The following is a 24,142-nucleotide window of genomic DNA, read 5'->3' on the forward strand; positions in this document are numbered from 1 at the left end:
TATAAAGAATGGATAACCTCGAAAACTCATAAGACTCGGGTAGATGTAATGACCAAGAGGTTGCAAGAAAAGGTATAACACTGATACTATTCTACACGCATAGTACGCAAGGAGAGGTAACGACCAAACGGTTGTGAGTTATGAGAAAAGGAAGATAGTAAGTTAACAAAATACTGAGCTCCAAGGAAAATAAAACTAGAGGCTCTAAAGAGCCTGTGTCGCTCACCTTGGTCTATGTGAATATTAAACAATGGACACGGATGGATTCATGACAAAATTGTGTTTTGGTGATGGTGATGTGTTTGTAGATCTTACTTTACTAAACATTCTTGCTGCTTACAATTATCTCTATCTATAACAGTACTTTCTGTGGAAAATGTTATTGAAAATCTTCAAATTTTAAGAAAATTGTTAAAAATTGACTATGAAGGGCAATAACTCCTTAGGGGGTCAATTGACTATTTTGATCATAGTGACTTATTTTTAGTTCTTACTTTGCTGTACATTATTGCTGTTTACAGTTTATCTCTATCTATAATAATATTCAAGATAACAAAAAAACAGCAAAATTTCCTCAAAATTACCAATTCAGGGGCAGCAACCTAACAACCAATTATCCAATTCATCTGAAAATTTCAGGGCAGATAGATCTTGACCTGATGAACAATTTACCCCATGTCAGATTTGCTCTAAATGCTTTGGTTTTTGAGTTATAAGCCAAACACTGCATTTTACCCCTATGTTCTATTTTTGGCCATGGTGGCCATCTTGGTTGGTTGGCCGGGTCACCGGACATATTTTTTAAACTAGATACCTCAATGATGATTATGGCCAAGTTTGGTTAAATTTGGCCCAGTAGTTTCAGAGGAGAAGATTTTTCTAAAAGATTACTAAGATTTACGAAAAATGGTTAAAATTTGACTATAAAGGGCAATAACTCCTAAAGTAGTCAACTGACCATTTTGGTCATGTTAACTTATTTGTAGATCTTACTTTGCTGAACATTATTGCTGTTTACAGTTTATCTCTATCTATAATAATACTCAAGATAATAACCAAAAACAGCAAAATTTCCTTAAAATTACCATTTCAGGGGCAGCAACCCAACAACAGAATGTCCGATTCATCTGAAAATTTCAGGGCAGCTAGATCTTGACCTGATGAACAATTTTACCTCTGTCAGATTTGCTCTTAATGCTTTGGTTTTTGAGTTATAAGCCAAAAACTGCATTTTACCCCTATGTTTTATTTTTAGCCATGACGGCCATCTTGGTTGGTTGGCCGGGTCACCGGACACATTTTTTAAACTAGATACCCCAATGATGATTGTGGCCAAGTTTGGTTAAATTTGGCCCAATAGTTTCAGAGGAGAAGATTTTTGTAAAAGTTAACGCAGGACGACGACGACGGACGCCGGACGCCAAGTGATGAGAAAAGCTCACTTGGCCTTTCGGCCAGGTGAGCTAAAAATGAAAGTCACTTATCAAATGGCAAAATCAAAAGCTCAAACACCAAACGAACGTGAAACAACTGAGCACGCCACCGATATCCATAGAGATGGAAAGTCATCCAGTAGAGGTAAGGACGACCATTTGATATTCTGTGGGAGGGGGAGGCAGGAGGATTTGTTTTTGATCGGTTATTTATTTTTGTATTCTAAGAGGACAGATGATTATTTTCTGCACTATTAAAGCAAGATTTTTCATTTTTATTAAAGCAAGGAACTGATTATTCGCTTTCGCAACTATATCATGATATTCAACAACTTATAATAAACAAATTATTTGTTTATTATAAATAATACATGTTTAGTCAAGTCATTATGCACCATTTAATCAGAATTAATCATCCTCTGCAGAAATAAATCTTCTATATTCCCAACTGCATATACATGTCATCATGTATGTATTGCATACATAGTATTAAAGTTTGGTTGTAACTAGGCTCTTTTAAAAATATTGGTAAACACATTTCGCCGAGCGGAGGGAGACAATTTTTTTAAAGGGTTTTGGAGCCGCAGGACCAAGAAGTTATAGAACAAATGATGCAAAATCATGCTTTCTGGGTGTTCCCCAGACCCTATTTTAATCTGAAAATGCAAGTTTTGTTTTAATAATTTTTATACAACATTTTGGTCTTAAAGCAAAATGTATAGATTCAATGTAAGACTTAAGTTTGTACCCAGGGACAACATCAAAAGACCAACATGCATGATAAAGCAAAAATTGAATTCACATAGTTAAGTCTGTGGTTGCTGCTGTTTTAAAACTCATAATCAAGTTCATAATAAAATTACTAGCTTACAAAAGGAATGAAATACTAACAGAATACAGAAGGGTTATCAATGAACAAAAGACAAATAAATAAGAAACATTGATGCTGAAAAATCAGGGCTACATCTGAGGGAGAACTGAACTTGCTTCTTGCAAGGCACTCGCTGTGAACTTAATATGGAGACAAGCGTTTGGTTTTGAAATTTCCTACATGAGGCATTTGCCTCAATGTACATGATGTAGTTACGGCCCTGTAAATGAAAAGTGAGGTAAGTGTTCCTGAGACAATATACCTCAAGTTAAATGAAACCAATTTTCAAACATTTCAAGTTTATTAAAATAATATTTATACTTTTATTATAAGAAGATTTGGGAAGTGTTTCCCGATTTTTTTTGGGAAAAAAGATGAATTTATGAAGAATCTAGTGCCATCTCATACTTTCGATTAGACCTGCTGAGTTATTTCTTTTCAATATATTGCAAGTCAAGTAATTTATTTTCAAACTACCACAGAACAAACCATTTATTTTTGTGATTATCAAGGCTGAGTTATTTATTTTCAAAATTCTCCTGCTCCCCCTCCCCCCAGAATATCAAATGGTCGTCCCCTAACGATACATTAGTAGTGAAAAAGATATACCAAGAATACTTTAGGAAACTCATATTCCTCTAATCGAGGTTACGAACAGGAGGTTATGAAAAGAGATACAATCCTCTAGAAAAGGCAACTACCAAGAGGTAACGAAAAAGGTATAGCACCGATACCCTCCTAACATTAATAGTCTTCGAGTGGAAGTTACCATCAAGATGAAATGTGAATGGCACCGACAGAGGTAGTGAGCATAATTGTAGCACCGATGCCACTGGAGACTGGTAGTCACCGAGAAGAGGAAAATATAGAGAATAAGGGAGAAAAGGTATAGCATCGATACCCACGAAAATACATAATCCCCCAGTAGAGGCAACGACTGTATACTGCAGTGATATCATTTTAGACTGATAGCCCGACCGGAAATAAGGCAACACTCCTTTCACGGATTTGGCTATACTTTTTGGACCTTTTGGATTATAGCTCTTCATCTTTTATATAAGCTTTGGATTTCAAATATTTTGGCCACGAGCATTACTGAAGAGACATGTATTGTCGAAATGCGCATCTGGTGCAGAAAAATTGGTACCGTTAATGTTATTACTACCACTAGGTCGATGCCTCTGCTGGTGGACTGTTAGTCCCCGAGGGTATCTCCAGCCCAGTAGCCAGTACTTCGGTACTGGCATGAAAATACGTTTTTTTTTGTGTTATTAAAATTTGCTGTTATAAAATGTTAGAAATTATTATAAATTAAGGAATGTATCTCCCTCATTCAAAGCTCTGATTCCTTTCACGTATTTGGCTATACTTTTTGGACCTTTTGGATTATAGCTCTTCATCTTTTATATAAGCTTTAGATTTCAAATATTTTGACCACGAGCATCACTGAAGAGACATGTATTGTCGAAATGCGCATCTGGTGCAGGAAAATTGGTACCGTTAATGTTATTAGAGGTAGTCAGAAATAATTGAACACTGATTTCAATATGTAAGATATCTATTTTTCTCGAATATCCTTCATCTGAGACGATTCATATCAAAAGTTGTAAAACTCATTCTAATGATTAAAAACGAAGGGGTTCTAGATGGGATTGCTTAGAGCGTATTTCAAGAGGGATGCATTGTTAATTCAATTTGATATAAGTCATGAAATATGTAGATTGACAGACAATACTTATTACTGAAACTATAAAAAAAAACCACTGACTAGAGGGGTAAATTCAGTAAATAAATATACGTCATCAGGGACCGCCCATTTAGGGGAGAGCTTTCTGTATAACACTGAAGTCATATGCTCTTCTGATTGGTAGGTAATGTTTGTAATAAATATTTTTTGGCAGATGGATCAAAACTAGAGTTGAAAAAAAATAAAAAATAAATGCTGAATGTACTAATTTTTTTTACTACAGGGTTGAAAAGTAATGGGGGTCAGTTTAGGAATTCTGTGCGAATCTACATTGTTTGTAAACAAGGCCATGTGAGTGCCCAAAAATGCCGCATGACCCTATGTTTTTATTAGTGCAAAAGATAGGGCTACGTTTGTACTTTCATGAATGTTATATGAAAGTTTCCAATTTTTAAAGGTAAATCAGGTATAAATTTAATTTCATACATAGATTAGCATTAAAGTCAATGGGAGATTTTTTATTGAATTTACCCCTATAGGAAAATATGCACTCTTTTACTGTACTTGTCCAAGGCCACACAATAATCCACAAACTCATTTCCTGTAAATTTTAATGTAATGGAAGGATTTTGGAACCATTTGAAGTTGTTTATTACACAAATTTCTATCTTAGCCGCGGCTATTCAGGATGCACTGAGTGTACTGTGAGAGGAAGCATGGGGTATATGTTAAAAATCAGTTTTTGTGTGCAGATTGAACGAAACAATAGAAATGACACTTTAGAGTTATGATATCAATGAAAGGCACAAATATCCTCCCCATTTACATCACATTTTGCACATATTTCTCCTCATAATATATATATAAAATCATATGAAAAATGGATTACCTCCCTTTGACATAGTGATTTTTTTTAGCTGTGTTCCCCATGTTAAGTTGTAGAACAAGTGGTAAATAAGCACTTTTCTAGTATTTTAACACTCAAATAATCTGACCGCATGAAGATATTCATTTATTTTCACATAACGCATTGCGATTCTTTATTTAAAAACTATACTAGACAACTTTTCATGATTACATGTCCTTCATCTAGGAAACTAGTGTTGAAATGTTTGTAATTGGATTTTATTGTTAAATAATTGCTTTTAAATATTCTAAATTGTTACTTTAATCTTCCAAATGCAAAGTTTGGTTATATTTAGACTTATTTATTCATATTTGGCACTTTTTTCTACTTCAGTTTTGGCTGTCTAGTTTTGGCGAAGAATCCATCCTGATGTTGGGGTAACAGGAATTTCTGCAGAGTGATTGTCAATGACATTTTGTGAACTTTACAAGTAATTAAAACACAGATTTAGTATAATGAAACATAATTGTTGTTTTATTTGGTATCAAACTGCTTAAAAAAGCCTTTAAAAAGTCCTTTTGTGCTCTTTTCAGGGTATTTAATCAAAAACTTCCATATAAGGAAAAATTTAACTAAGAGTACACCAAGTCTTTAGTTTCTAGGTGTACTTGCAATACTGGTCAAAGCAAACACAGAAAACAATTCATATTTATTAAACATAGTATTTTACACCATTCTTTTAAAAACAGTCAATGTGCAACTTTATATACCAAATATACATTGGCCGCAGTATGGGCTGTAGTATAAATTTTGCTCTATCTTTACAAACTCAGCATTTATGAATGTTGTATTGAAACTGGAACTTGAAAATTGGATACCTTACATGTTTATTACAAAAAAAGTAAGAAAAGAAGTAAAAAAGTCCCTTATAGGGGTAAATTCAGTAAATATATATATGTCATCAGGGACCGCCCATTTAGGGGAGAGCTTTCTGTATAACACTGAAGTCATATGCTCTTCTGATTTGTAGATAATGTTTGTAATAAATATTTTTTGGCAGATGGATCAAAACTAGAGTTGAAAAAAAATAAAAAATAAATGCTGAATGTACTAATTTTTTTTACTACAGGGTTGAAAAGTAATGGGGGTCAGTTTAGGAATTCTGTGCGAATCTACATTGTTTGTAAACAAGGCCATGTGAGTGCCCAAAAATGCCGCATGACCCTATGTTTTTATTAGTGCAAAAGATAGGGCTACGTTTGTACTTTCATGAATGTTATATGAAAGTTTCCAATTTCTAAAGGTAAATCAGGTATAAATTTAATTTCATACATAGATTAGCATTAAAGTCAATGGGAGATTTTTTATTGAATTTACCCCTAGAAAGTGAATGGTACGTCCAAGAACTGGAAATTCACGTAATTGAATACAGCTTATAGTATTACGATTATTTACGTTTGAAGTTGGATTCATAACAAACTGGACATATATATATTACAGTTAATTGCTATTAATAAGTATTGCAATATGCATTTTGTTTTAATTAATTATCAGTATTTAGTTCTGATATAATCTTAAATCAATCCTAATTCTATCTCACTTTGATAGTTTTTCATATGTGACGTCATGCTGTTTCTAAATTTCATAAATTCAAATGTGGCATAACGTTTGTACCTTTTCGCCATCGTATGTGACGTCACATTTTTGTAATTACGTTGACGCCTGGACTGATTCGGGTGTGTCTATTCTGTGTTAAACTTTAATAGCATTATGTATTCGGGTTTAGTTTTCTGTAATTAGTTAATACTTCAGTTCCATTATGTATATCTCTTTCATATTCATTTGTTAAAATTTACTGTTTGCAATTGCATGAATTGTTCTATATAATAAGGATGTTCTTATCCCGGGCATAAAAACAATGCCGTATTTGGCAAAACCTTTTCAACTTTTGACCTTCAGTGCTGTACAACTTTGTACCTTTTTAACTTTCGATCTTTTATATCTGGGCGTTATGTATTCGGGTTTATTTTTCTTTAATTAGTTAATACTTCAGTTTCTTTATGTATATCTTGTTCATATTCATTTGATAAAATTTACTGTTTGCAATAGCATGAATTGTTCTATATAATAAGAATGTTCTTATCCCGAGCATAACAACAATGCCGTATTTGGCGAAACCTTTTCAACTTTTTATCTCCAGTGCTGTACAACTTTGTACTTTTTTCACTTTCGATCTTTTATATCTGGGCGTCACTTGTAAGTCCTTTGTGGACAAGGCGCGTTTTTGGCGTATTGAATTTTAAACCTGATGCTTTTTGTTATCTATTAATCATGTTTTTCTTTGTCTAATATGTTCTCCTATTTATTTGTATTGTAGTCCTGTAATATTATGTTGTCATTTCAATGTTATATTTAACTTTGCCATTAAAGTGCGAGGTTTGGCATGCCACAAAACCAGGTTCAACCCACCACTTTTATTCCCCTTTAAAAGTGTCCTGTACCAAGTCAGGAAGATGGCCATTGTTATATTATTGTTCGTTTCTGTGTGTGTTCCATTTTAACGTTGAGTCGTTTGTGTTTTCTCTTATTTTTGAGATATTGAGATCAGACGTGGCACGGTACTTGTCTATCCCAAATTCATGTATTTGGTTTTCTTGTTATAATTGTTATTCTCGTGGTGTTTTGTCTGATGCTTGGTCCGTTTCTGTGTGTGTTACGTTTCGGTGTTATGTCGTTGTTCTCCTCTTATATTTAATGCGTTTCCCTCGGCTTTAGTTTGTTACCGCGATTTTGTTTTTTTTCCCTGGATTTATGAGTTTTGAACAGCGGTATACTACTGTTGCCTTTACTTATAGTAGGCGGATGATACAATCATGGACCTGTAATTACATCACTGAAAACTGTTGCTGCACTGAAGGTTCGGTAGGTCATAAACAATGTTGAATACAACAGACAAACTAATGTATAAGGTCGTAATATAGATCCAATGTAGTGCTGATAAGATACTGTATATAGAACAAATACTAGAACGGTGCAGCATTGTTGTTCCACAGATCAAAAGGTAAGGTCATAATCATTAAATCGTCTTTATTTTATTGAAAAATTAGAATCGAAGCTATGTGCATATTATATTGTTAGTAGATCTTAGTAAATAAAGAGAAGATATTGTCAAGGCTGTTATCATATTACATACTATAAATTCAGAGATAATTTCGAGGTTTTCATCATTGCGAATAATGTTGCTAGTTGAGCATCGCAATAATAAAAACTCGCATTTTGAAAGGAGTAGGTCCGGTAAGGACCGATTTTGGCCTCAAATTTCAGGTTCATCTGATGAAAGATTTTGACCACTTTTTAAACTCTTTTTATTTGAATTAATTAGTTTATGTGAAAGATTTTAACAGATTTAGTCATTAAAAACGATCCGATTCAAGCTCAAATATGAAAAATCTACCTAATATGCCGAAAAATATCACTTTTCACATGGTTTTTGGTAAAAATGAAAGTGGCTGCATCCGTGTTCATCCTCAACCTTTATATATGTTATGTATTATCATAAAATACAACTTCCATTTCAATATTAAGGATGAACACGAATGCGGCCACTTTCGTTTTACACGAAAACCGTCTAAAATTTAACTAAAATGCTAGAATTATGAGGATTTCAGTAATTTAGCATGACTTAATGGTGCTAGTACCGGATATATGTGCATTGTATTGTCAAAAACAGCCCATATTTATGTAGCAGAAGCATTCTACTGTCCAATAAATAACTAAAGGTTTACATTTTAACAATTTTGTAAAACTGCTATATTTTGGGGCCAAAAAGGGGTCTTACTGAACCTACTCCTTTGACGCATTATATCTGTATACAGCTTTTCATATAAATCTATAATAAAAGCACGCAATAATTTCTGAACTATCATAACATACAATAGATTACGATACATTTTTATAATAAGGGATTATGCATAATCCCCAAATTATTCAGGTATTATGCATACTCCCTAAATTTTTCAGGTATTATGTATTATCACTGGAAAAATGTTAGGTATTATACGTAATAACTGGAAGGAAAAGACAAATGAATAAAAGTTAAAAAAAATGTTTAAAATAAATATTCATAGTATTTAAACATCTTAGGATACAGAGACATTAAAATGTTCAGCTCGGTATTCTATGTAACAAATAATTTCTTTTTACAAACTACGTTGTATATTTGAACGACATTTACTAGTTTTGCTCAAGACGAAGAAAATTAGAGGCTGATAAAACCATAGTCGCTAACCAATTATTAACAACAATCCATAAAAATAAATAAACCATGTGGGGAATGAAGTCAGTAGTTCGTGCTCTGCTAGTGGAACCCTCATGTTCCTAATTCTTAATTAATTCAGACGAACCGTATAACAAACTAGGGTAGACCCCGATCAGTTGTTACTGCTCCTCTAATAAAAACTACCGTGTTATTGTAATGAACAATTTACAAACCTGTAAGAATCTGTTGGAAACCTCTGTAGTTAGTAGATTGTCTCTAGTGATACGCACTGGGTTATTCTTATAAAAAAAACCCGTCTAACCCTTTTTCAAACAGACAGAGACAACCTAAAACCGTATTACAAACCAATGAACATGAGAACCTCCTTTTCTTTCAATGTCAAACACACAAATAGGTTCCGATACTATCAAAATGATTTCCCAAATATAAAGTGTCAATTTGCTAAAATGATCGTAAAACTATACATAGCGTCGACAACACATATATAATAATGACTGTTTTAGGACCTAATTTAGGATTTCCAAAGTTGGTGGCAGCATGCAGGAATATATCTGCTGGTTGTTGCTGGTATCACTGGCATTGACGAGTGCCGAATCACAGGGCGTTTACATCTCACAGGCTTGGTCTGGTGGTTTCCATGGGCATGTAACGCTGTCTCCAAGTCAGGATTTACATGGATGGGAAGTTCATGTCAAATTCAGCAAACCGATTGACTCATTAGAGGTATGTCAGTAAACATGTTTACATAAATATCAAATGTATGTCAGTAATTTGGTATCTACATACGAGGTTTATATGTCAGTAAACCAATAGATATTTTAGAAGTATGTCAGAGAACCAGAAGATATATTACATGTGTGTCAGTAAGCCTATGAATACTTCCGAGGCATGCAGGCCAACAGGTAGATTCATAAGTGAAATTTTACTGAACATATAAATACAATATATTTGTTTGTATGTAAACGGACAGATTTATTATATTCCTTCTTATAATACTTGTTTCTTTTCATTTGAGCTATTCTGGATATTGAATTTATAAACAGTTATTTAATACGTGTAAAATCAAAACGTGATAAGCTATTCTAGATCATTTTAGATGTATATCAACATGATAAATTACAGGAAAGACCATTGAACACTACAAGAGTTAGAGGAGTATGCTTTACTTGTTGTATGAAAAAAATCAGATTAAAAATTAAAGCATCCCCTGTCCATTTCAAAGGAAAATAGTACTTCACTCTTCAAATACCTGCAAAATTAAAGTTCATATTCTAAAGTCAATGATGTTTCTGACGAAAATAGATAAAAACAGCAGCGTAGAGAAACATCATACTTTTGACCAACTACGACATATTTTTTAACTAGATTAACATATAACGAAAACTTAAAAATAGTCATGAAACTGCTTTTGATCGTAATTGTCCAAACATGAACTTGCAAGTAACGTGTGCTTCAATCTCTTTTTTTTGGGAGTGGGCTGAGGGGACTAATAGTTGAAACCATTGAAAACCGCACGTCAATGCAGACGATACAAGTGTGTGCCGCCAAAACACAATAATCATAGTATACAGTCCCGTAAATTAATACAAACAAGCTAGATTGTGTTGTACATTTCTTATAATCAGATATACACAAGTATATACGCATACACCACTATCTTCCTTTATCTTTGCTATTTAGGTTTGGACAGCTACAGTATCAGCTGTAAGTTCTGATAAGACGGAATATACCTTAACAAACAAAGATTACGATCAGGATGTACATGGAGGAAGTGAACTGCAAATTGATTTTAATGGTCACATGTCAGGCGATACGGCTCCTACAGCTACATTAAGTAGTGGCGGAGGATCATCTCAAACATCAGCACCCTCAGGAGGTGGTGGGTCAGCTACACAGGCGCCTGCTACACAGGCTCCAGCAACATCTGCACCTCAGACAGGTAATCGTTAAACGGTCAAGTGTCGAAATTTCTGTAACACTAAATTGAATTGCCAATTATGATTTATGACTTTTGAACACCAGTATACTTGTTGCCTTTATCAAACAATTTACATTTATTTGAATGCACATTTACTATTACCTTAAACTTTACATCATTCATCAACTTCCTGCAGAAATTATCTTCAATGTGGTATTTTTTTCTTAAAAAAGGGGATTTCTGATAGTCAATCTGATGGATTCTTCATAGAATGATGATTTAACACACTGTTTTGCAATGAGGAGATAAACCATATCTCACATGCCAAATTATTGATTTCAATCTCAAACACTACAGTAAATTTAATTTCAGGAGGTTCTTCTAATCTTAACTCTCATCCTAACACGAAGTTTGATTATGCCAAGGCATTGAAGCTGTCAATTTTATTCTTCGACGCCCAAAGATCTGGAAGGTTACCAAGCAACAATCCAATTCCATGGCGTAGTGACTCAGCAGTAAATGATAATGGAGACGGTCATGATCTCTCTGGAGGATGGTATGACGGTAGGTTTCATAACTGTTATTTCAGTGTAACCTGCCTAATCCAACTAGGGGACCAGAAAAAAAATTTCGAATTGAGCAGGGTGTCGGAATACTCATGGTTTTTCTGCAATGATATGCATATTTTGGGACCATGAGCATGTGTCGGTTAAAGCAGGATGTTCGATAAGGCAGGTTACACTGTATAAGAACAATAGGGAATATTATGTATTCAAATATCATGTAAAAACATGTCGACTGTAATGTTTGTATCGTATACTACGTGACAATACTGCATTGTGTGTGCAGTCTATAATTACTCCTATTCAGTAAGATAGTCATGGTAGATTAATTACTCCTCACAAATGGTTAAATGTTATCACAAGCACGACGAGTATTGTGTGGTGTTATACATTTCATATTGAAGAAACATGTTTCGTATAGCACACGGAAAAAGTTACACACAATCGGTATTAAAACTAAGATATCTGTAGGACTCAAATCTATGGCGGTTTCAAAATCTATGGACGATTTCTAATCTATGGCAAATATGACGTTACATACGTTACAAATCAAATCTGTGGGAATTTTTGTTTTCTACACATTTTTGGCAGATCTTGAAATTGCGTAATTTATGGGAAAAGGAGTAACATAGAACGTCACAAATGAGTAACTACGTATTACATTGTCGCTTCCGATAACGATGGCGGAACCCATAGATTTGAACACCATTCCAAATTAAAGTATTTCCTTCTACAACAATTTGCGGATGGTCGGATGGAAGATGTGCCCTATTATCCAGAAGAAGGACACAATGTGCTGTAACAGTCGACGCCGGCGCTGAAGATGGGCACCGGTGTTTTCAATATTTTTTAGCAAAGGAATTATGGTTGATAATTTATTGTCTACGGCTGGCAAATTTTATACAGTGAAAGATAAAATTACTGGATACCAATTTGACTTAAACATCAGTAAATGAAAAAGACGAATTAACGATTAAATAAATATCATGTGAAAATTCAAACTTTTTTATTTTTATTTTTATTTTTATTTTTACTTTTTTATAAAAAAAAACAACCTTCTTGTTTGTTGGACTTACAGTTGGTTTAATAGAGGGGTTAAACAGGTACCATGCACAGATTAGAAAATGTCCCCCTCCTCCTATTTTAGACAAGTCATTGGTCGTATGTGTACTGCATAGTTTCACATTTGAAGTCCTACATATCTACTATGATTTTCTATAAATATCCATGAGCCTACTTTTTGTGATCAAATTTTATCCTGCTTAGATTTAAGAAGATTGATAACCCCTGGGATTAGCTTTGGGCTTTTGTTATTATTTATTTTTCTTGGACAACAACGTTACATTCAAACATTAGCAATGGAAACATAAGCCATCTTCTTGAGTCTGCAAGCACATATGTGTCCCACTTTCGTAATAATGTGCTGTCTTGTAAACCTATTTTACCTATACTGTGCAGAATATTTTATGGGAACTTTTCATTACAACAAGTGGTCCTAAAATCACAATTAATCAATTTATTAATTTGTTATAAAATGTAAATCTATTTTAAACCCATAACTTTGGAAATTATGTTGCTGGTTGTTGCTTTCATTTGTCTGTATGTCTTGCAGGCATCGGTTGTATATGGTTAATATTACCGGTTTAATATGACCTTGTGTACTATAGTTTAAGCAATTACTACAAATCCCGTTCGATGTATCATTTTCCCCGTTTATGTGACATTATTATTACGTGACACCAATATAAATTTTAAAACTTCGGGTGAAAACTTACTTAATGATCACTTTAAGCTAATTGTATAGAAAAAACCGATTTGAATAATATCTCCAGTGAAGCCAGAATAACAGTTATGTATACTGGAGCGTCATGATTTGACATCAACTACCATACTGATCTTCGTTTATATTCCAAGATTCTAGCTCATAAATATCCGCTGTAAAAGTGACTAGCCAACTTGGACGATTAGCCATGCTATATTCCCCTAGAATAATTTTTACTGAAGTGTAAAATATATTCACATATTTATCCTGCAGCTGGAGACCATGTAAAATTTAACCTACCTCAAGCTACAGCAACACATGTTCTGGCATGGGGATTAGAGAAGTTCAAGGACGCCTATCAGGCTTCAGGACAACTCGATATGATGTATGATATGTTGAGAACGCCACTTGATTATTTTCTTAAATGCTGGCAACCTGACAGACAAGTTTATTGGGTTCAGGTTTGTTTACATCTTTATTTAGCGACGACTTCAGCTCTTGATCAATTGTAATCTTTACATTGTTGTCTAATTGACAATCATCAGTTTATGTTATTTTGCTGGTCTTATGAACATTGTCTAAAAAGTAGTTGTTTGAGTGAATTTCCAACCATGACAATGAACTCAAAAGGAAATTCCTTAATTTCATTAAAGCATATTTGAACCATTGAATTGCAGATCGTTTAACATAAACACACGAAATTTCACTGAATTGATACATATTAATACATATTGATACATTTGTAAATCTTTCCATATCTGCGAAATCTCAATTCGATTGACAAATTGTTAACAAAAAAAAAAAAAAGGATAACAGAAATTATAAGTTAAATGTATCAAAATTTGATAATAGAGGCATGCCCTATAAAATCAAAAAGTTAGGTGTCGAAAAACGAAATTACAAAAAAAGAATAAGCCTGGTTTCAAATTCACTATATACATATATATAGCTAGAAAAATGCACATAAATACCGAATTCCGGTAACGAATATAGATACTGGAAATTACGTTATATAGGTTGGTAACGGTGAGATTGACCACGGGTATTGGGGTCGACCTGAAGACATGCACATGTCAAGACCGGCCTACAAAGTAACTGCAGGATCTCCAGGCAGTGATGTAGCAGGCAACACCGCCGCTGCATTAGCAGTTGGGTCTCTTGTATATAAGGATACAGGTAATATGATAGCATAATGTTAAATGCTGCACGCATACCTTGTATGGAAAAATTCCTCGTAATAATTGTAAAAATAATATCACGCAGCAAAAATAAAACAAAAAATCAAGAGGTTTAAACAGAATTTCAGGAACGGGAAATTTCAAAAAATCAAAATCGAACTTGCTCTGTATTTGATGGTCTATGACTGTTGTATCACATAAACAACACGACGGGTGCCACATGTGGAGCAGGATCTGCTTACCCTTCCGGAGCACCTGAGATCACCCCTAGTTTTTTGGTGGGGTTTGTGTTGTTTATTCTTTAGTTTTCTATGTTGTGTCGTGTGTGCTGTTGTTTGTTTGTCTTTTTTTCATTTTTAGCCATGGCGTTGTTAGTTTATTTTAGATTTCTGAGTTTGAGTGTCCCTTTTGTATCTTTCGTCCATCTTTTGTAAAATTTCTAAAAATTGATTGTTCATCTCTCTGATGTTGGACAATGGGTAATAATAACGTATTCAACATATTCACTGCTGTATAATCTTACCTCTTCACCTCTTCAAGGACTATTGACAAATATTTAACATTATTATATCAGCCGAAATAGTTGTTTTTCAATTAACATTGCATTAATATGTTTAACAAAGTAAATTGGAAAATATCGTTTTCACTCATGCGTAAAACGAAATGTGGGCTGGTCGTTGCCTTTTTCGTTTGAAATGATTTATATCTTCATTCCGGGGTCCTGAATAGCTTACTATACGATATTGATTTTACTCAGTAACCTTCATGTTTTCATACAGTCTTTAGTTTTTTGAACAATCACACCACATTTCTTCTATTTTTATTAAAAAAAAACTATGGAATGGTAATTAATAAAGGTTTATCTGAACGTTTTCTTTTCAGATGCGTCTTACAGTGCAAAATTACTTACCGCAGCAAAATCTCTTTATGCATTTGCAAAAGCACATCCTGGTATATATTCAAACAGCGTTCCGGAAGCAAAAAACTTTTATGGGTAAGACTATATCACACTTTAAAACATTAAGATACAAACGCCTACCGATGCGCGTTCACGATCGGACATTTTTCAACTTTAGTCTTAAACCGGGAATACGTTTTCAAATATTGATTACTGAAAACAGCATCAAAAATGACTTCTACAACATAGTTATAAATAATGTCAAAATATTTTCTGATGCTTGTTTGTTTTAAAATTGTAAAAGAACTGTTGTCGAAAATTTTATTTTATTTGTCAATAATTAGATCATCTGGTTGGGAAGATGAAATGTGTGAAGCTGCAGGTGCAATGTATAAAGTGACAAAAGACCAGCAATATTTGAACGATGCCAAAGGATATGACAAAGGCGGTGCCGGATGGGCATATTCTTGGGATGCAAAGAATGCTGGTTGTCAGGTATTTTACAAAATAACAAAACAGAGACTTGTTGCAAAGACATTAATTATCACATCTTGAACACTACGATAAAAATCATGACTTATCAATTATCGATGGTATATGTTTTTCTAACGAGAGGAAAGACTGGAATCGAGTTTTATTTACACCTGGGTAAATAACCAATTAGATTGCAAGATTATTTCGTCATAAGAAATAAGTAATACTTATAACTACTTGATTAGCGTACTATGAAAAATAGTATTACAAAAAAGACAAATCTAAATCTTTAGAAAAAATAAAATCGCAAAAATACTGAACTCCGGGAAAAATTAAAAATAGAAAGTCCAAAATCAAATTGCAAAATCAAAAGCTCAATCACATCAAACGAACGGGAAACCACTGTGTACCAAACTTTGAGGAAATGTTGGTCCTCAACGCTCTTCAACTTCGTTTTTTATTTTGCCTTTTTAACCTTTTTTTTTGTTCGAGCCTCCCTGATAAGTCTTTTGTAAACAAAACGCGCGTCTGGCGCAAATACAAAATTTCAATCCTGGTTTCTATGATGATTTTAATATTAACAACAGCTACAATCCTGCCTGGCTTGGTACAGGCATTATCTTATGACGAAAATGTTGGATTAAACCTTGTTTTGAAGCTAGCCAAACCTCTCATTTTGGAAAATTGCGATATGAAAGATCACTGTTTTTCTTTTTTATCGTCAAGCAAGAGTGAGAAGAGATACAATTAAGAAAATATTTCAAAGTGCGTATTGTTAAGTAATTTTAGATTTGATAGCATATTCCCGTGAAGTGTGATCTGTTATGAAAATATTGCACAAATGTCATAGAAATGTTTTAGCTCATTTGATTATTTTACTCTCGCCAGAATTTTCAATTGTGATTATTTGCCAAAAGACCGACATAGCATCAATTGGATAGTACAGTAAATAATTGGACATAGTTTTACCTCTTTTCAAATTTGTCTTCTGCAGGTTAATTTTCATGATAGTAAATACCTTGACTTTATTAAATTTTCAGTTATTACTTTGGGAGGCGACTCACGAAGGAAAATACAAAGGGAAAGTAGAAGAATTTGTAAACAGCTATGATTATGGAGGAAGTGTTCCGATCACACCATGTGGATTATCATGGAGAGATAAATGGGGATCAAATGGTTACGCTGGTATGTATTTGTTATTTCACATTTACTAAAAAAAAAAGCATTACGGAGGGGTGCTATTCATAAACCATAAGCCAACTAAAAGTTAGACAGACAACACGAGAACAAAAAGAATAACAACAAAAAGAATTAACCTTATGTTAAGTGGTTGTTGTTTGTTGATGTGGTTCATCAGTGTTTCTCGTTTCTTTTCTTTTTTTATAAAGCTAAGACCGTTTGTTTTTGTTTGAATGGTTAAACACTTAACATTTTACTGGTCGGTGTAAGCCAATACATTCTGTTGAATGCCACACTCTGACCTTTAATAGTTTACTTTAACAAATTGTGACATGGATGGCGAGTTGTCTCATTGACGCCCATACAACATCTTCCTTTATCTAATTAAACTATCCGGTTAGTCCGAGAAAACAAAATATTGAGCAACACAAACTACAGCAAAAGACGGTGGTAAACGTAACTCCCATGAGAGAGTGACTAATTTCTGCTCAATTGCATGTGGCTAATAGAAAGTAAAAAAGGTCGCATCGGTCACGACACCATCGAGGTAAAAATGACTGGTTTTCAATTTTAGCTATTAAGAGTTCAACATAAATAGGGTCATCGATGACACTGATATTCCAAAAACAATCAACCAGATCAGTATGGCGTTATCAAACAGAGAAAGGATTTCCATTTGGAAACATAATAGACCTGAACCAGTATTAATATTTCCATTTGGAAACATAAATAGACCTGAACCAGTATTAATATTTTTTTTGGTCAGAAGAACCATACCTTGTTTTGTGGATGTAGATGTAGTTGCCATCTTACACTATGCCTTTACTACTCTCCAAATTAAGTTTCAATTCGTGGTGACTATGGAAAGTATACCGTTTGTAAAAGTGTTTATCAAACCTGGTGACAAATTCACCATAAACTGTGAAGTTAAAAAGAAATATGGCTTGAAATTTTCTCAAATTGCTTGAAATAAATTCGGTGAATGGTACCTTCTACAGTATTTATTAAAATCCTAGTCATTACACTCTTTAATTTTTTACTTGAATAAAACGTATCTGCACCACGATATCCGTCTTTATTATGTAAACTAGTATGGTTGTTTTATAGCTGGTGCATCGACGATAGCTGTATTAGCTGCTGCTGACGGTATTGGTGGTGATAAATTTAAGAAGTTGGCCCTGCGGAATATTGATTACATGCTAGGTGAAAATCGGCAGCATTTCAGTTATGTTATAGGCTTTGGAAGTAACTTTCCAAAGAAACCTCATCACAGAGCAGCGTAAGTAATTGTTGATGCCTAACAAGGTATGTCTTTCAATTTTTCATTTACAAAGAGGGTTTTAACATTTTCCTACACATTATACGTAAACAGTAAAAAAGAAAATGATAGGGGAGGCTGAATAAATAGTCTTTTAATGATGAATTTATAAAGAGGATGGTTAAGTTTCCTATACATCATTCGTAAACAGTAACGCATTTACGACATGATAGTCCACTAATCTGTAGGGGCTCTAACTATGGTAATCAAAGTTAGTACAGCCTATTACTCTGACGATACTAATGTAAAATGAAATGTTTAAATGACAAATGCAATTGATATTGTTAACTATTCGTTTAAAGATGCAAAAGATACGGGAGTCATTCATGATATGGAAACAAAATTCAGATATAGTTATCTTGAAATAAAAGCTTTTTATGAGTTTATTTTTATTTATCACGGTTACTTGAAGATCAATACCTGGTGCATTGTATGAAAGATTCAGTGTTGACATGATAGTATGATATTACAATTCAAGCATGTTTGTTTTTACAGAAGTTGCGCACCTGGGTATTGTGCAAATGCAGGACAGGATAGTCCAAATCAAATAAATGGTGCCCTAGTGGGTGGTCCTGGGCGCAATGATGATTATGAAGACAAAAGAGATGATTACATCAAAAATGAGGTGTCCGTTATTAGTAACGGTGTATTTCAGACAGCCGTCGCAGGTAAATCACTTAGACTTAGTTACTTGGTGAATAAGGAACGTTATGCTATGTACATTTGTTTTCATCAAAACATTTTGCATATAATTAATTGTTCATATTTCCAAACTTGATCTTGTCGTTCTAATTATTGTCAAAAAAGAAAAATGTGAGCTGCATCTGACACAACATTCCACAATTATGAAAATTTCGAAACTATAGCTGTATCATCAGAAAGCTTGGTTAATAATCGCGAACATCCGTCAAGAAAGTTGTGGTATGGACGTTAGCCATGGAATTTTATATCGACTGAAAAAACAAAGTAACAGTAGTTTGCATTAAAAAATAGCTCTTTTTCTTCCGCAGACAAATTATTTGTTCACCGTTAATGCTTTTGGTATGAAAAAAGTAATGCGTTAGTTTCTCCTTAATTTAGATTGAGAAATACGTGTAGCAAGGAAGAAACATGTTAAATATTTGTATACTTTTGAATGGGGAGAGGTACTCATATCTTTTTATCCAACATTTATTGGATCTGCTAAAATATACAGTCAGTAAAATGTTAACATATTGGTTGCATTATAATTTATTTTTTTAGCCATGTCTTTATAATATTTGCAATGTAATAAAACTATAATTTATGTTTTAGGTCTTTACCATTTTGCTATCAATAACCAACTTCCACCACCTCCGGCCCCAAAGTGCTAATTTAATAAAACGATATAACTTTTTGTTTATTGTTTTTAATCTAAAACGTTTTCTATCAATTCCTATCTGTATCAAACAAAGAAGATAGGCAGGTGAACTATGACACTACACATCAACACGATCCTCATTTGAACGTCTTACAAAAACATAAACGAACTTCGTTAGCAAAATACTTAATAGGAAACAACAGTATCAATTGTCAGCTTAGACTTGAATGCATTGCACTCGTCCATAATAAATCACTACAACTAGTTACATTTGTTGGTTTATTATAACTGTCATTTGGATATATAATTTGACAATTTAACAATACAGGTAATAGAATGTGAAAAGATCGTAACAAAACTTTTCGTCGTTTTTGACATCGAGAGCAGGATGTTATTTTATTAAGATTTGCTGTAATGAATTTGGAAATGGCAGTGAATAAAAAAATATATGACTTTTATTAAAGAAGACTTTTTCCAATAAACTGAATGTGATTTCCCCCTTTGTAATACTAGTTATTTTGAAACATAACTGTCAATTCAATAATTGTGAAAAAACCTAGTACAATGTAAGACGACATGTTCAGCGATTTGAGCAAAATTTCTTCGAAAAATCATGATGAAGCCGCATCATAATATAGTATAGTGTGACCCAATAAATTATCATATATTTATCTTATCTGCCTACAATCTGGTGAATATGATACAAAACATGACTATTTATTTATTAAGGAGGCTCGAGAGTATAAAATTCAAATTACAGTTTTTCCTTATAATTTGTTGATTGAAACCTCTTAACATATGGATAAAACAAATGAAAAAAATTGGGGGTCACCGACCATCTAAGCGAGTTACCGACTGCTAAAATAATAAGGATTTCCCTCATAAATCGTACAATTTTACAAAGCCTAATAGGGGAAATTGCACCTCCATTACCCCAATCTTAAAGTACGGAGAGAACTAAATTACAGATTTGTATCATACTTTCCATTCTAAGAGAGTTGTTATTGAAAAACAAAAAAAGCAAAAAAAAAAAAAAATTCGGGGTCACCGACCTTTTAAGAGAGATAGATCACCAAAAGTGTGAAACCATGGCAACCAAAAATGGTAATTTTTGAAAAAAATCAACTTTTCTTTCGTTTTTTTTGACTTTAACTACATATAATTAAAATCTGTTTATGGTTAACAGTACACAGGATTGATATGCAGGCCAACATCGAGTTTTGGGTCATTTGATAAATTCGTAAGGTCAAAGGCTATAAGGTACATAAAAATGCTAAATTTATGTTATTTTTGATCAAACTTTAATGAGATCATTCGCTAAGTTAAATCTAAATTACAGATTTGTATCATACTTTCCATTCTAAGAGAGTTGTTATTGAAATACAGAAAAGGCAAAAAAAATTGGGGGTTACCGACCTTTTAAGAGAGATAGATCACCAAAAGTGTGAAACCATGGCAACCAAAAATGGTTATTTTTGAAAAAAAACCCAACTTTTCTTTCGTTTTTTTTTTGGCTTTAACTATATATAATTAAAATCTGTTTATGATTAACAGTACACATGATTGATATGCAGGCCAACATTGAGTTTTAGGTCCTGATTTGAACCAACTTGAAAACTAGGCCCATAATCTAAAATCTAAGTTCATGTTTAGATTGAGCATATCAAAAAAGCCCAAGAATTCAATTTTTGTTAAAATCAAACTTAGTTTAATTTTGGACCCTTTGGACTTTAATGTAGACCAATTTGAAAACGGGACCAAAAATTAAGAATCTACATACACAGTTAGATTTGGCATATCAAAGAACCCCAATTATTCAATTTTTTATGAAATCAAACAAAGTTTAATTTTGGACCCCGATTTGGACCAACTTGATGAAAAATGAAAACTGGGCCAATAATCAAAAATCTAAGTACATTTTTAGATTCAGCATATCAAAGAACCCCAAGGATTCATTTTTTGTTAAAATCAAACTAAGTTTAATTTTGGACCCTTTGGACCTTAATGTAGACCAATTTGAAAACGGGACCAAAAATTAAGAATCTACATTCACAGTTAGATTCGGCATATCAAAGAACCCCAATTATTCAATTTTTGAAGAAATCAAACAAAGTTCAATTTTGGACCCTTTGGGCCCCTTATTCCTAAACTGTTGGGACCAAAACTCCCAAAATCAAAGCCAACCTTCCCTTTATGGTCATAAACGGTTAACCTTGTGTTTAAATTTCATAGATTTCTATTTACTTATACTAAAGTTATGGTGCGAAAACAAAGAATAATGCTTATTTGGGCCCCTTTTTTGGCCCCTAATTCCTAAACTGTTGGGACATCAACTCCCAAAATCAATCCCAACCTTCCTTTTGTGGTCATAAACCTTGTGTTTAAATTTCGTTGATTTCTATTGACTTATACTAAAGCTATTGTGCAAAAACCAAGAATAATGCTTATTTGGGCCCTTTTTTATCCCCTAATTCCTAAACTGTTGGAACCATACTCCAAAAATCAATCCCAACCTTCCTGTTGTGGTCATGAACCTTGTGTCAAATTTCATAGATTTCTATATACTTAAACTAAAGTTATAGTGCGAAAACCAAGAAAATGCTTATTTGGGTCCTTTTTGGCCCCTAATTCCTAAAATGTTGGGACCAAAATTCCTAAAATCAATCCCAACCTTCCTTTTGTGGTCATAAACCTTGTGTTAAAATTTCATAGATTTCTATTCACTTTTACTAAAGTTAGAGTGCGAAAACTAAAAGTATTCGGACGACGACGACGACGACGCCAACGTGATACCAATATACGACCAAAAAATTTTCAATTTTTGCGGTTGTATAAAAATTGGCTCAAGTGTTGTAGAGCAAAATTGTCCTTTAATTTATACATCAGGACTTAAGCTGAGAATTATCATTGATTTAATATGAAATGTTTTCATAGAAATAAACCTAAACACAAAACTCAACCACAAAATTAAGGTATTAAAGTGATTGTGGCACCTTAATCTTATTGTTGGCTATTTATTCAGTCATTTCATATATATACCAAAAAAAAAAAGGTATACCCATAGAAGTACTGTAATGATATAATCATGGAGCCTAGTAGATTTTAAAAGTTCATACCTTTATTAAAATGATTTTTCTTATGATAATGAAATAATGATGAAATGAACTACAACACAATAGAACTATGAATAGTTGTTGCATGCACAAGAAAGAGAACAGTAAAGAGGGGAGACAATCAAAAAATAGTTACGGATTTTAAACTGTATCTTATAATCTTTGAAGATATGTTGCTCTCAGTTAGATAAAAAAGTTCCTAACTGATTATCTATAAAATATATACATATAATTTAATTTTATCCAGCAATTAGCAAACTAATGTACAAATTACAGGTATGAAAGTATATTTTTGCCTAACCAGTTCATTTTAGGGTCTTCTTCATGGTCCTCATCTCAACTAAATGTATGTCAATTTTTTTTAAGATATCGGAGACAATGATTTAGATCTCAATAAATAAATTTTGAAGTTTTTGAGTATTTTCAGGATTTACACAATATATAGATGTACATAGTTGGAAAATATATTATTTATTTATACTTGCTAGGAAACAGGATTGCAGATTGGCAGTTTAGCACATATTTTAGGCATTAACATATACATGTCAATATATAAAATGACATTGGGTAAAGTTGTTAGCCATTGTATCTACAATGAACATGTATATGCAAATGACAGGATCTGGACTATCATTTTTATAAAATTATTGTATTTAATTCATTTCATTCAAGCCTGCATCAATGGTCATGGACTGGAGAGCTTCATCGAGTAAAAACTTCCTTTCTGAAGCATTTGCCTGACACTCCATTATATTCCCAACCTCATTTTCTCTTGATTTTAGGAACTTGTGGTGAGGATAATGTACATTCATGGCAGCGAGCAAATTGTTCAGCTGTGTTTCACAAATACCTGCATGAATCATACCTGTTAATATAAAAAAACGTACAAAAATATAAATTAACAATCAATTTAGAACATCAGCAAAATTATAAAAGTACATGTAGCTAAAATCATACCATACATTGTATTTGGACCATATGTTTATGTACATGTAGGAAATTGAAAGGTAAGCAAAATTAATTTTGTGACAATGCAAAATAAGGAATTATAATGTTTGACCAGGATGAAATGGTATGTTTTAAATTATCACACTACTGGCAGCTGATTTTAGTTCTGGTGTGCTAATATTTATTACATAATATTAGCACACCAGAACTAAAATCATTGTATATACAATAAATCTTGCAAATTAAGAATTTAAGAGGATTTTCATGTTGACAATTAAGATTGACATGTGCATAAAGATACTCTGACATTATCATTATCAAAAAGTGAAATCTTA

At 33.1% G+C, this 24,142-nt stretch overlaps 1 protein-coding gene across 2 annotated transcripts; it reads left to right on the top strand.

The window, feature by feature from the left end:
• The first annotated feature begins 7,830 nt into the window (after positions 1–7,830).
• Positions 7,831–19,782, top strand: LOC143069796 (uncharacterized). 2 transcript variants are annotated; one of them, XM_076244596.1, is made up of 12 exons: positions 7,831–7,899; positions 9,621–9,840; positions 10,798–11,056; positions 11,408–11,599; positions 13,634–13,821; positions 14,377–14,536; positions 15,421–15,532; positions 15,781–15,931; positions 16,951–17,095; positions 18,197–18,368; positions 18,903–19,075; positions 19,701–19,782. In XM_076244596.1, the coding sequence occupies exons 2-12, from the start codon at positions 9,655–9,657 to the stop codon at positions 19,757–19,759; spliced, it is 1,797 nt and encodes a 598-aa protein (XP_076100711.1). In that variant the 5' UTR covers positions 7,831–7,899; positions 9,621–9,654; the 3' UTR covers positions 19,760–19,782. The 2 variants fall into 2 exon arrangements, with proteins under 2 accessions (XP_076100711.1, XP_076100712.1); XM_076244597.1 differs by having other exon boundaries at positions 7,851–7,899; positions 9,633–9,840.
• The last annotated feature ends 4,360 nt before the right edge of the window (positions 19,783–24,142 follow it).

Source organism: Mytilus galloprovincialis, chromosome 3 (genome assembly GCF_965363235.1).
Source record: "Mytilus galloprovincialis chromosome 3, xbMytGall1.hap1.1, whole genome shotgun sequence".
NCBI classification, from domain to species: domain Eukaryota; kingdom Metazoa; phylum Mollusca; class Bivalvia; order Mytilida; family Mytilidae; genus Mytilus; species Mytilus galloprovincialis.

What these genes read in the sequence shown, in the direction of transcription:
- LOC143069796 (XM_076244596.1), top strand. Translation starts at nt 9,655, where the DNA reads ATGCAGGAATATATCTGCTGGTTGTTGCTGGTATCACTGGCATTGACG. An exon ending in AACCGATTGACTCATTAGAG is followed by an intron (nt 9,841 to 10,797) that starts GTATGTCAGTAA and finishes TTTGCTATTTAG; the next exon opens with GTTTGGACAGCTACAGTATC. An exon ending in AAACCTCATCACAGAGCAGC is followed by an intron (nt 18,369 to 18,902) that starts GTAAGTAATTGT and finishes TTGTTTTTACAG; the next exon opens with AAGTTGCGCACCTGGGTATT.